This window comes from Acanthopagrus latus, chromosome 2 (assembly GCF_904848185.1).
Source record: "Acanthopagrus latus isolate v.2019 chromosome 2, fAcaLat1.1, whole genome shotgun sequence".
In the NCBI taxonomy this organism is placed as follows: Eukaryota; Metazoa; Chordata; class Actinopteri; order Spariformes; family Sparidae; genus Acanthopagrus; species Acanthopagrus latus.
Window position 1 is genome coordinate 702,492 of NC_051040.1, and position 13,940 is coordinate 716,431.

Consider the following 13,940-nt stretch of genomic DNA (forward strand, 5'->3'; position numbering starts at 1 on the left):
CTGCTCCTGCTGCTCCTCCTGCTGCTGCTGCTCCTGCTGCTCCTCCTGCTGCACCTCCTGCTGCACCTCCTGCTGCTCCTGCTGCTCCTCCTGCTGCTGCTGCTCCTGCTGCTGCTGCTCCTGCTGCTCCTCCTGCTGCACCTCCTGCTGCACCTCCTGCTGCTGCTGCACCTCCTGCTGCTCCTCCTGCTGCACCTCCTCCTGCTGATCACGACGTCTTCGTCTGTTCATTTCTGATTTCACTAAAGCGGGTACATTTCTGCCAGTCAACAGGATGAGACCAGACGACCTGAGTAACTTTTTTAAAATAAAACTTCGGCTTCTTCCAAAAGGAACACGCAGAAGAAAAAAAAGTCTGAGGAGGTCAAAACTTCAGCAACATGAAGTGTGAAGAGCCGCTTCGCTGTCACTGTCACCTCTACAACAACAGCAGTGCACCAGAATCACCAGCTGGCAGCTGTTAGCTTGTTCCTGAGCTCTGAGCAGAATGTGATGATGTCATAGCGACCTCTGACCTCTGACCACCAAATTCAAATCAATGAATCAGAGAATGTGACTCAGGCCATGTTTCACATTTCTGCTTATAACACAACTGCAATGACAAGCTGCTTATTAAAACAGTCGGTGATGAATTGGTTTATCGATGGATGGAGCGATCGTTACAGCTCTACGGCGTTCTGTGCTCCTGCACACGGTCCCGTCAGAACTCGCAGGTGTCGTGATGAAGGCGCCTCAGTTTGTCCCGTCAGTGGCCCTGAATGTTGTCTTGTTGTGTTTCTGCAGCACGGTTTGGTTATAAATGAGAAAAATGCCTCGAGCGTTCATCCCTTTTGTCCAGTCAACAAACAGTAACATAGAAAACAAAACCAACACGTCCCTTCGACTCGTCTCAGATCAGATCTGAGGTGAGGCGCCTTGTTGCCGTGACAACGTGACCTCTTCGTGGATTGGCTGTTCAGATGTCACTCCAGAGGACGGCCAGCCCTCTCTTATCCACGCTGACGACGTGTTCACCTGACAGAGACCAGGACACAGCGCTGATGGACGAACTAAAGAGAGAGGAGACGGGTCATTAAAGGAACAGTACAACTTTTATCCCTCAGGGCGACGTGCTGTGACCTCTGACCTTTCTACTGAGACATCAGAGATTTAAAGAAATTAAATTAAATCCTCCAAAAATGATTTTACTTCTGACTACCTGACTCATGTGTGGATCAGCTGATCAGTATCTGTTGGTTGTTACCTGTGCTGGTCCGGCAGGCGGGTCTCCAGTTTGCCAGTGGAGAAATTCCAGATGTAAACGGTGCCATCTGCTGATCCGGCAGCGAGGAAGCAACCGTCTGGACTGATGAGAGAGAACGCCAGGTTACACCGAGATGAACTGTTCAAACAGGGTCATACGACAGAACCTGAACTATGCGGAGGATCCTGGATGACCTCAAGTCTGGTAGACCCAAACCCAAAACCAGCAGGTCGTACCAAGTTCTCTGAGTAAGAAACAGAACTGCTGTAAAACTTTCTAACCCCTGAATTCTACCAGATCCGTGTTCGGCCCGTCTCTGATCAAACCCGGCAGTGGAGCTGAAAGGTTCTACTCTCGTCTCCGTTACTTCCACTGGCTCTGTGTTGTGGATCTGCTCCGGTCCGGACTCTGAAGATACACAAGGATTCTTCTTCTGCAGGATGTTCGATCACAGAGCAGACAGGAAGTGACAGCCGAAACATCAACATAACATCCGGTGAATTTTCAGAATAAAACACTCCAAGCTTCTCTTCTCTCTTCTGTTCTTGTGTTTCTAACATGTAACCTGCAGCTCCTCCGTCTCACAGCTCCAGCAGTCCGGTGGTGCTGCACCACGCTGTACTGACGGATGTCGGATCAAAACCAGAGCCGAGCTGTTCTGCAACCAGTGGACTTTGCAGGTAAACTGTTCTACAGCCACAGTTTCTCTCAGAATGTCTGTTTTCTCACAACAAGTGTTATGAAGTGAAACAGGACTGCTTCTGTGCGGAACCTGAACAGAACCCACCAGAGAACCCTGACTGTGTGTGCGTGTGTGTGTGTGTTTGGATAGAAACACATTTTCATATTGTGTTTCATTCTGGTCCTGCTGTCGTCATGGAAACTGCAGAGAAGGATCAGCAGCATCTCTTCTGTCTGTTTTCATCTCTCGGCTCTCTGCTGGAATCTTCTGATCAGCAGCACATTGATCATTACCAGGTATTAATCGTCAGAACCAGTCAGCTCTCATCACCACGTCTCCTCCTCTCAGAGTAATCAGATTACGTAGATAATCAGACAACATGGTTCTTGTCAGGCGTTTTACCCCCAGATGTCTGAATGTGTTGGAGTTTTAATCACTCAGATAGAAAACCCAGAAAATGACCAACTGATCAGAGTATTGATTTAAACTCCACGTTTCCATCAGTTGTTCTACAGCAAACACACAGTGTGTTTACATGACACTCAAGAAAACCGAATTACTGCGTCAGTCCGACTATGATCGGATCATGAAGATGCATGTTTACACCTCAGTCTGAATAAAATCGGACCGGATCAGATTTCTCATAGTCGGATTAAAACACCTAGATTATTGGATTGATAGTCACATTACTCCTGCATGTATACGCTCCATCGGATCGGATCAAAAGAAAGAGCGTCACCGTGCATCTAGTTTGTGTAATTATCATGTACACCATATACGAAGTGTACAAAGATGTAGCTTCATCTCGCTCTTCGTACGCCATCTTTTTCGACTGCCGAGGCAGCTGGTGACGTAAAGAGGTCAGCCGGAGGTGTTTCTGTTGCCACTAGTTGAAATGGGTACAGCGCCACCTAGCGCACCGGGTCTGACATGCTCCGGCCCAATAATCCGGTTTTCTCACTGACATGTACACTCGGATAATTGCAGTTGTCTAACTGAGCAGCAGAGTCGAACTATGGCTGTAATCTGACTAAGCTGTGCATGTAAACTGACAGATAGGAGGAATTTTACTCTCTGATTTTTTAAATCTTGTATCGTCCAATCAGAACACTCAGTAACCAGACTGACACCGGTTCTGCTCATGGTTCCTGCCTGTTAAAGGCTGATATGTGTCATCTGTTTGAGTCTCACGCCACAGTTGCGAGGAAGAAAAACTCAATCAGGTTCGTCCTCGTCGCTGAGCCCAGCGACTCGTTCCAGCTGTTCTGACCATGACAGATGTTTTGTGCGTCAGATCGTTGACGTTCAAATAATTTCTTGAGGCAATATCGTGACACACAAGATACGCCTTGATATTTATAAATCTCAATCTCAAATCATAAATGGCAAAACTGAAAGAAAATCAAACATCACAACATGTCTGAGCGAAGAAGCCGTTCGTCCACATCGATCCTGCAGCAAGTATTTTACTCCACTGTCATCGTTAGTCACCGGGCCGAATGAGGCCGCAGAACCTGGACCAAGTCCAGGTTCTTGTCCGGTCCTGAATCAGCTCATCACCCAACAACTGAGTGTCACATTTTATATTCAAACGATTAACAGAAGATATTTTCAAAATAGCTTTTGACCCGAGAGATTCAGAACATAGTTAAATCACTGAAACAAAACTAAACAAAGCATCGCTGAAGACTGACGCTGAGTTCTCTGATCAATAATCAGCAGTAACGTGGATGTAAGAATTAGAAAGGTAAGTTCAGGTATTTCAACATGACGAGCCTTTAAACCAGGAGACACTCGGCTCGTATGAGGATATGATTGATATCGCAGCCACGTTAAGACCAACAGCTCCGGTGTTTCTCCTCCACATGACGTCAGTGCAGTCGGCAGGTAACTCACCTGATCACAGCTTTGGTGCTGTCGCTGCCACATTTGAAGCCCTCGGCTCTGACGGACACAAACACACAGCATCAGTGAACGAACACTCGTCACACACACACACACACGCGCTTTCTTAAAACGTCGTGTTTCTACCTGAAGCACATGCGGTCGTTGCTCCACCTCCTCAGGTCGACCAGCTGCAGGCAGTCGTCACGGCAACAGCTGAGCAGCTGGCGATGGTCGGGGCTGATGTCCAATGAGGTGACTTTACCCTGAGCAGGAAGCTCCTGCACACAGCTGACCGTCCTGACAGACGACACAGAGCAGGTGACGGACGCTAGCATCGCCTCCACAGAGACGCAGACGGACGCATGTAAAAGTTTAGGCTATAAAAACATTTGTTCATCCAGATAACCTCCACAGATGAACTCCACTCTGTGATGTTTGAAGCTACATTAAATGTGTAGCAGTAAGAAGCTAATGTTAGGCTACAAACAGACGGCAATTCAAGTCCCCGACAACCTCTGAGATTAAAGGCTCAGTCTGTAGATTAGAGACTGACTGAAACAAACTAAATAAACAAACTGACCTTAAAGGAAAACTCACTTCATACTGTTTTACTATGTTTCTGTGTGTGTCTTTCTCGCTTCAGATGGTGTTCTGGGACCTTATTGTCCTCTGAGAGCTGCTGGTTTAACTACTGATGAGTAAAGTTGTATTATTACCTCATTAATATTGTAAATATTAAAATTCTGAGTTTGAATTTCTTCTTTAGAAATACAGAATGCTCCTTTAACATGTGACCAGTCAGCTCAGGAGGTGATACCAGCACGTGATTGGAGGACAGAGCTGTCAATCATCCGCTGGTTCTGATTCTACAGGCAGGAAGAGGAGGAGGAGGAGGAGGGAGCTGTTGCTAGGTAACAGAGGGAAATGAGGACAGCCAGGAGAATGAATGAGGTGTGTGTGTGTGTGTGTGTGTGTGTGTGTGTGTGTGTGTGTGTGTGTGTGTGTGTGTGTGTGCATCAGTCAGAGAGAAGAATTCAACTGTTTCCACTGATGGAGAGGACAAGTGTTCAGTGATGAAGAGCTCAGGTGTGACGTATTACACCTGGACACATGTTGGAGGTGGAGCTCAGTGGCGTTCACATCTTCTCGGGTATAAACTTCCCACTTCTTCCATGTTATGTGACGTCTGAGCCGGCTAACTTCCAGTTTAGCACCTGGCTAACTTGAAAAGAGCTAAAAAATTGAGTCGTGCAGCTCGACTAGACTTTGTGTCTTTACTGGACCAAATGGATCGAACTGTGACAGTGAACCGGGTCGTCTGTCCGGGTTCATAAAATGTATCCACAGTTTTACAGACGTTTCTTTCATCATGTTAGTTTCTGAGAAGTGTTGAAGCGGTGAAGCGGTGAAGGAGTGAAGTGGTGAAGTGGTGAAGGAGTGAAGGAGTGAAGGAGTGAAGGAGTGAAGTGGTGAAGGGGTGAAGTGGTGAAGGAGTGAAGGAGTGAAGGGGTGAAGTGGTGAAGGAGTGAAGGGGTGAAGGGGTGAAGGGGTGAAGTGGTGAAGGAGTGAAGGGGTGAAGTGGTGAAGGGGTGAAGTGGTGAAGTGGTGAAGGAGTGAAGTGGTGAAGGGGTGAAGTGGTGAAGGAGTGAAGGAGTGAAGGGGTGAAGTGGTGAAGGAGTGAAGGAGTGAAGGAGTGAAGTGGTGAAGGAGTGAAGTGGTGAAGGAGTGAAGGAGTGAAGTGGTGAAGTGGTGAAGGAGTGAAGTGGTGAAGGAGTGAAGGGTTACCTGGTGTCCCAGACTCTGATCTTGCAGTCGTAGTGTCCACTGATGATGGAGTTCTCAGAACAGACCAGGTCGCTGCAGTACGACGGCACGTCAGCTACCTGCACACCTGCACAGAGAGGTGTGACTTCATCAGTCCCTGAGACAAGTCATTGATCAGTCATCAGTTATTTATTGATGAAACTCACAGGCAGCTCTGTGGAGGTCCCACAGTCTGATGGTTCTGTCTGCACTGCCCGTCACCACCTGATGAGGTAAACTGCTGAACCTCGCCGCTGTCACCTTCCTGCTGTGACCTGTTAGAGTCAGCTGACACAGGTGAGACAGACAGAGGAGACAGACAGAGGAGACAGACAGGTAAGACAGACAGGTGAGACAGACAGAGGAGACAGACAGGTGAGACAGACAGGGGAGACAGACAGAGGAGACAGACAGGTGAGACAGACAGGTGAGACAGACAGAGGAGACAGACAGAGGAGACAGACAGGTAAGACAGACAGGTGAGACAGACAGAGGAGACAGACAGGTGAGACAGACAGGTAAGACAGACAGAGGAGACAGACAGGTGAGACAGACAGGTGAGACAGACAGGTAAGACAGACAGAGGAGACAGACAGGTAAGACAGACAGAGGAGACAGACAGAGGAGACAGACAGGTGAGACAGACAGGTGAGACAGACAGAGGAGACAGACAGGTGAGACAGACAGGGGAGACAGACAGGTGAGACAGACAGAGGAGACAGACAGGTGAGACAGACAGGTGAGACAGACAGAGGAGGCAGACAGAGGAGACAGACAGGGGAGACAGACAGGGGAGACAGACAGGTGAGACAGACAGGTGAGACAGACAGAGGAGACAGACAGGGGAGACAGACAGAGGAGACAGACAGGTGAGACAGACAGAGGAGACAGACAGAGGAGACAGACAGGTGAGACAGACAGAGGAGACAGACAGGTGAGACAGACGTCTGTGTAAAACATTCAGATTTTGCCGTTCATCTGACGGCTGCTGTCAGTTTGGTCGCCGTGACGTTCGGACTTAAATGTGTGAAATTGTTTGCGTAGTCTGGCTGCATGCTGGTTGCCGTGGTTACCTTGGGAACGGACTCGTCGCGCTGCCACAACAAGGCCGACTTATCGTACGAGGCTGCGAGGATCCTCAGACCCTGAACAGACATGAGACAGTGAAACGTCAGACTGCTCCTTTAACTCATCGGCGACTCGTTAACCCAGCAGCTGACTCTTACCATGGGGTTGAAGTCGATGCAGGTGACTCCCTCCGTGCTGCCTTCCAGAGTGGCTCTGTGAGTCAGCGAGCCTGATGACATCATCAGTGAGGTCACAACACCATCATTAACAACATCATAGCTCTGATAATGACATCAACAGTTCTTACCTGCTCTGACCTCCCACAGTTTGATGACTCTGTCTGTTCCTCCGGTGGCCAACAGGTCTGAACTGGAGCTGAACCTCACAGCGTTGATGCCTTGCTCATGGGCCTCCTGACAGACAGAGAGCAGGGAACAGTCAACAGGAGCCAATGGACCGGTTCTGCTTTGGTTTCTACCACTCTCTGCTCCCTCCGACTTCCTGGAAGTAAATTTGTGTCCTGCTCAGGGACTGTCGGGGTTCAGGGTGTTGTAGCAGGACAGAGTGCTGAGCTGCAGCCATCATGTCCTCACACAAACACACCAGCTTCAAAAACGCCTCAGAAAAGTGAGATTTGGGCCAAACAGCACAGCTCCTGTGGAGTCGAGCCGTATGCACGACCCACAGATCGAAAGACGGTCCGACTGCAAAATATTTTAATTATAAAACCACAACAAAGACGTGACGTGCGGCGCCAGTGAGAGCAAACGGCAGGCGTGATGGAGGAGACGCAGCCACTGCGTCCACAAACACCAGCAGGTTGACTGTGACAGAGAGGCATGATGGGTAATGAGATGCAGACAGAGGAGCTCTTTGTCCGACACAGGAACCTTCACTGTGTGTGTGTGTGTGTGTGTGTGTGTGTCACTGCAGATACAAGCCAGATAAGTTCTGTAAAAATGATTCAGTGAAAATCTGATGGATCAGAACCAAAGTATTGATGAATGCTGCTGATTAGTTGCTGCTGCAGTTTGTCTTGTGTCCACAGGGGGGAGACAGCGGCTGGCTGTGAGGGAACAGCTGACACCATCAGAACCGACCTCAGAACCTGTTCCGTCACAGAACTGCAGTATGGGTCTGTTATTAATATGTAAAGCTTGTTCTGGACTTTACTGGTCGTTTACTGTTTGGTTTGATGGTTAGTTTTGTTTTCTTACTTAAACTCTTAAAGATGATTAATTATAATGAAATATAAAACATCTGCTTCAAAACCAGATACTTCCTGTTTACATCCCCCAAAGCATCATGGGAACGTTCAGCATCATTACCTCCAGAATAAATACAAATATTAGAGACACGTATGTAACGTTCATTCAGTGCACACCCCCAACAAATGGTTGTGTTCTGCTTGTGTTCTGGTTGTGTTCTGGTTGTGTGCTGCTTGTGTTCTGGTTGTGTTCTGGTTGTGTTCTGGTTGTGTTCTGGTTGGTGCTGCTTGTGTTCTGGTTGTGTTCTGGTTGTGTTCTGGTTGTGTGCTGCGGGTTAGGGTTAGGGTTAGGGTTAGGGTTAGGGTTAGGGTTAGGGTTGTGTTCTGGTTGTGTTCTGGTTGTGTTCTGGTTGGTGCTGCTTGTGTTACCAGTGCTTGTCGAGCTCTCACTGGGACTCTGGCTGACACACAGATTCCCACCGGACACATCAGATCCTCCTCCAGGCTGCACACTGAGTGGCCACGCCTCTTCCTGCTGACATCACACACAGATAAGCTGATGAGCAACGATCGTCATCTGAGACGATTCCAACATGGACGAGCAGGACGTGGCGACTCACTCAAACAGCTCTCTGATGGAGCTCAGGATTCTCGGTGACGTCGCCGATGCCGACCTGACAGGATGAGACAAACCGACCTCAGAGGAAGAAGACAAACTTGATGGAGGTTTAACAGCAGTGAGTCTGTTTCAGGCGTCTCACCTGAACAGTCGGGTGTGTGGTCTCTCTGTGGACTCTGGGTCGTGGTTTTCCTTCTTTGGAGACGTGGATCTGGAGGTCGGAGCGCTCGAACAACTGAAACACAAACGACCAACATCACATTATTAACTCATGGCTCAGTTGGCTGTGGAGCAAGAGGCCCTGGAGTCTGTCTGGACCAGGACCTTGGATCACAGGGGGAACAGGGCCCAGCTCAACTGGATCTGCCACCTGACATGTGAGTTAACGGGTCGGACTGCAGACTGGACTGAACTCAGTGTGGTGAGGACAGGGGACACATGGACATGATGACAACCTCAGAACTGACTGTCAACTTTTGACCTGAATTAGAAATATTCTGATATGTGTACAAACACACAGCTGTCATGTTTACTGGATCCAAAGCAGCAGACTGACAGCTTACCTGTCCACTGTGACCTTTGACCTGGCAGCGGTCTGCAGCTCCTTCTGTAGGTTCGCTTGTCGAGCTCTGATGGAAACAGACAGACAGTACAGGTGCGTTCAGGTGCGTTCAGGTGCGTTCAGGTGTGGTCAGGTGCGTCAGGTGTGTTCAGGTGCGTTCAGGTACCTGGACCTGCGTTCGTTGCGACTGTTCATGCGTGCAGCGGCTTGTTTTTTTAGGTGGATCATGTCCTCCAGCAGGTGTCCTTCTTTCACCTTCTCCTCTCTCAGTCTTGTCTCCGCCTCCCTCTGTCGCTCCAGCAGGGTGTCATACTTCATCTTTAACGCCCCGTTCTCCTCCTGAACCTGCCCCACCCGCTCCTGCAGCTCCTGGCGAGCATCAAGCGCTCCCGCCAGCCACCGCTCCTCCTCCGACAGTCTGATCATAAAGATCATCAACAAGGTTAAAGGGTCAGTTCACACAAATAACTTCACAGTGTTTCTCCTGACAGGTAGTTCAGGTGCGAACATGTTAGGACGCTGTGATGAGGATGATACTGCAGTCACATCCTCCACCTCCTCCTCCTCTCTGTGCCTCTAACTACTGACTCTGAGGAATCCTTCATCTACTGACACCTGATGGGACTGAACCAATCAGCTGCCAGCATCCTCCTCATCAGAGCAGACAGGTGAGCAGACAGGTTCAGGTATGTGTGTGACTCACCTGGCATGTTGCTCCTCCAGAACACATTCTTTGATTTTAATCTGCTGCTGCAGCTCCACCACCTGATAGGCCAGCTGACAGAAACACAGCAGAAGAATGAGTTCATGTACAGAACCGTCCTCTGAGGGACGAGGGTTCGATGTGGCAAGTGTTGTCGTCCACAGAACAGTTCTGGAGCTTCACAGTAAAACAGAGTTGTCGCATTCTGCTAAACAACTGAAGCTGCTGGAGACTTGTTTTGAAACAGAGAAACAACCAAAGAAACCCCAAAAAGAAAAAAATCCAAAACTTCAAAACATAGCAGGATCAGCTGTTAGCAGTGAACCTGTGGATGTTCAGACATCTGTCACTGGATCACTGATACTGAAGAAAAACCCTAACCCAAAAAAACATCCCCCAGAGTATAAAACAGCCAGAGTCAGGAGTGTTGTTAGTGTGAACGTCTTCAGATCAGTCAGTGATGTGTTCTCTCAGCAGACGAGCTGTTGGAGACATCTGATGTTTAAATCAAGTCTCAGCTGCTTCAGTTGTTCAGCAGAACGCTGCAGCTCTGTTTGACTGTGAAACTGTTCTGTCGACGACCACAACGTTTTGGCATTTTTCTTCAAACTGACACTCTACACTTGATGTTTGACGCATTTTCTAAATGTTCTTATTCGACATGTCAACACTGATTCATGACACTGAAAATGACTGTTAGCTCAGGTTAGCATGCGAGTCACACGTGTGACGCAGCGGCGATGTGCAGGTGATCCTCAGCAGGTGAGTCAGTACCTCTCCTGTCGTCTTCTTCAGCTGGCTGTTCCGCTGAAGCAGAGAGGAGACAGAGCTGCTGCTGTCAGAGGAGGGACGCCTGGATACATGAAACAAACACACCCTCATCATCATCATCACACACATTCTGAGCGTGTCAGAGGTCAGAGGTCAGGTGTAGTTACCTGACAGAGCAGCTCAGGATTCCTTTGGCCAGGCTGGTTTTCTCCAGCAGCTGAGTGTCTGAAACACAGAACAGACTGACAGTCAGTCTCTGAACATAAAGTTTAAAGTAAAAGACGTCGACATTAGAACACAAACAGACTCAAACATCCTGTCTGCATATTTAATAAGACATGTGTTGAGGTAAGCTATGCTAACTTTAGCAACAGCTAACATGGGAAACAAAAGAGAAAAACACAGAAGTGATTCTTGGTGGGGTTTTTTTTTTCAGTTCAGTGTCGGAGAGAGAAACTCAAACCAAACTCCATTCAGCATCTGGTGACTTTAAGATTCCTGCCTTATCTGCCACCTCTGAAGTCTTTTTAGTTTGTGAGGATTAAAACACAACAACTTCCTTCACCTGTTTTTTATGAGTCAAATGTTTGAACTTCCGCTCTATGTTCTGTTGACCTGCTGCCAACATGAACTGAACCCAGATCAGCATCATTAAATCTCCAATCTAGTTTGAACAACTTTCACTTCTGTCAGTCATCATCCACATACATGTGTAGAGTTTAACTTTAATCATGTGTTAGCATTGAGAGCAGCTGTGTGCAGGTCGTGTATCATCAGTGGATGATGCAGCAGCAGACGGACATCTGTCACACATGAGTCACCGTCAGGAGGAAGTGGAGCAACATGTGGTTTAATTTCTGACAGCTTCCTGTAAGTACCATGTTGTTTCAGACGTGACACCTGAAGTAGAACTAACAGATTATTTTCATCTGAGTCAGAAACTAAAAGCAGATTATCTGGATTATCAGATCTGACTGCTATAAACTCTCTCTGAACCAAACTCCACATAAAAAGATCTGTTTTCTCTTGAAGTCGTTCTGACACAGCTGACAGCTGAGACGCATCTTTCAGAATGTGGACCTGGATCAGAACCTTTGGCTCGGCTCAGTTCGGGCTGCAGTGAATCTCTGAACCAAACTCCATTCAAACAATCTCAGTTTATCGTTACATTGTTTATGAGTCTTTGGACTCTTTGTGGAACTAAACAACTCATTTTCAGCCGTGTAAGTAAAGAGCTCTTAAATCAGCAGCTTTTTAAATGGAGTTTGGTTTCACTTTCCACAGGTCCAGTCCCCAGTTACCTGACCTGATTCAGAACACACTGGGCGTGGCCTGAGTCCAGCCCATCTATAATGGATTCAGAACAGATCAAACTTGTACTTGTCGGTCGTACAGAAGCGGATCAGGTCCTGGAACATGGTGTGCTGGCTCCGGTCTCGGTGCTTCAGCTGCCGGACGATGTCCTTCTTCCAGGACTCCGCGGACCTGCCGCCGCCTCCCGGAGCCAGAACCCGGCCGCTGCGCTCCGACACCCCGGCTGCATCTGTCATGACGGTCTCGTCGGCCATGATGCCCGGAGCCCGGGCTGATTCATGCCGTTTCCCCGCGGACAGACGCTCACAGAGCGGCGTGATGTGACGGACAGCTCCGAGATGACGCTCCAGCTCTCCGGCCCGCCGCCATGTCTCTTCTTCTGTGGTACAGAACCTGTTCTGTTTGTCTCTTCTTCTTCTTCGTTTGTTTTCTTCTTAAAGTTTTTTCTTCCAGCCTACGTCACTCAGGCGGGGGGCGGGGCTGGAGGCTCGCGGTGCCAGCTGCCGGCCTCTCAGCCAATCACCGCCACCTCAGTACTTCCGGTTTGACTGGAGAAGGAAAAACAAACAAACACACCATGCGGGACCCCCGGTGACGTCATCAAAACTAATGACACTTTTTATTTTTACTGATGTGACGTAATGTTAGACGGTGACCTGCTGAAGACACTAAATATTGTATTTTTCTAATGGAGTTTGGTTCAACGGTTAATAAACGGTTAAGCATAATAATAATGTTGTCTTCATCTTCTTTCAGTTTCTTTGCTCAGACACGAAAGCAGCTGAAATATACCTGATAAGTGATATTAAAAAGTAAGTTATAGATATCCTGTCAGTAATACACATGCTGATAACATCTGAATAACCTTAATATCTTTGATGTTTTTCTGAATTCTGTTCAGAAGCATTTTGTATTATATGTGTATAAAATTTCTCAATATCCAGACAGCAACCAAAATATAAAATGCTGATAGAACAGATCAGGAGGCTGATGAAGCTGAACTGAACTGAAGAATGTTCAATATTCACAGGATACAGAAACAGAATCATCCTCAACATTTAACTTTTTATTATTTTCTTTAATCAGTGTCCAACCTCTAAAATGTTTGAGACAAGTTTTGAAACAAGACATTTGTTGTTCATATTTATAATGTTATTTCTTCAGTGTTGAACATGAAGCCATGTGGTTGGTTGGTTGGTTCTGTTGAATGTTTGTCATCTAGTATCTGACAATAACTTAATGTATTTTATAAACAAGTTCTGTAAATGTCCTGTATAATGATGTCCGTCACCTCACGTGTCCTCACCACCTCACATCAACTCCAACAACCATGGTGCACCATTTATTCACTGATCCAACATAAATCCAAACCAGTGTTCCCTTTTTATTGCTCCAAGTGTCTGTAGTTCTATTATTACTCTTTTCACCTGACTGGTGCTTGGAGGAAACAAATTCCTTTGGATCGTAGAACTAAAACACGACTCCACTTTTATTATTCAGGTGTCTTTTATTGTGGAAAAACAGTTTAACAAAGACCTAAAACACTGCAGCACAAAATAAACGTGTTTAATGTTACAAACACTTTTAATCCATCACAGCTGCGTGTGGGACTAAAACTGACTGTGTCTTATTCTGAAAAGTAACCAGTAACTGAAGTGTAATGGAGTAAAAAGTTTCAGCTGATTACAGTTGTTTAATTTCAGCCTTTTCAGCCTCTTTTGTTTCTTCATTCAGAAAACATTCAGCAGCTGTCAGTCGAATTTAGAACGACGAGCTTCCTGTCCTGTGTTTTCTGTATAGAGTGACTCTTTGTTGACATTTTGAAATGTCCCTTTTTCAATGTTGATGTGTTGGATGTATGCAGAATCGTTGAGGACATTTTAAAGGCCACAATTCAAGGAATGAAAATGTTTCACATGTCACAGAAATCTGCCCGCAGCAAATAAACTTAAAAACACCATCCATCCATCCATCCATCCATCCATCCATCCATCCTCCACTTATCCAGTACTGGGTCGCGGGGGCAGCTGTCTGAGCAGGGACATCCAGACTTCCCTCACCCCGGACACTTGCTCCAGCTC

General features: G+C 47.3%; 1 protein-coding gene and 1 long non-coding RNA gene across 4 annotated transcripts; one reads left to right on the forward strand and one right to left on the reverse strand.

The window, feature by feature from the left end:
* Positions 1–79: 79 nt before the first annotated feature.
* LOC119011178 (protein Atg16l2-like) lies at positions 80–12,584 on the reverse strand. Of its 3 annotated transcripts, none has more exons than XM_037084127.1 (18): positions 11,939–12,584; positions 10,713–10,770; positions 10,549–10,609; positions 9,775–9,848; positions 9,238–9,489; positions 9,073–9,138; positions 8,652–8,744; positions 8,511–8,564; positions 8,320–8,425; positions 6,991–7,096; positions 6,842–6,912; positions 6,689–6,760; positions 5,783–5,903; positions 5,598–5,703; positions 3,957–4,109; positions 3,822–3,869; positions 1,244–1,345; positions 80–1,049 (listed from the first exon to the last, which is right to left on the reverse strand). In XM_037084127.1, the coding sequence occupies exons 1-18, from the start codon at positions 12,111–12,113 to the stop codon at positions 956–958; spliced, it is 1,812 nt and encodes a 603-aa protein (XP_036940022.1). In that variant the 5' UTR covers positions 12,114–12,584; the 3' UTR covers positions 80–955. The 3 variants fall into 3 exon arrangements, with proteins under 3 accessions (XP_036940022.1, XP_036940013.1, XP_036940004.1); XM_037084118.1 differs by having other exon boundaries at positions 8,320–8,422; positions 10,549–10,627; XM_037084109.1 differs by having other exon boundaries at positions 10,549–10,627.
* On the forward strand, positions 10,776–11,969 carry LOC119011194. The gene is made up of 3 exons (XR_005072136.1): positions 10,776–10,893; positions 10,982–11,415; positions 11,830–11,969. It is a non-coding gene; the product is annotated as an uncharacterized LOC119011194 (long non-coding RNA).
* Positions 12,585–13,940: the final 1,356 nt, after the last annotated feature.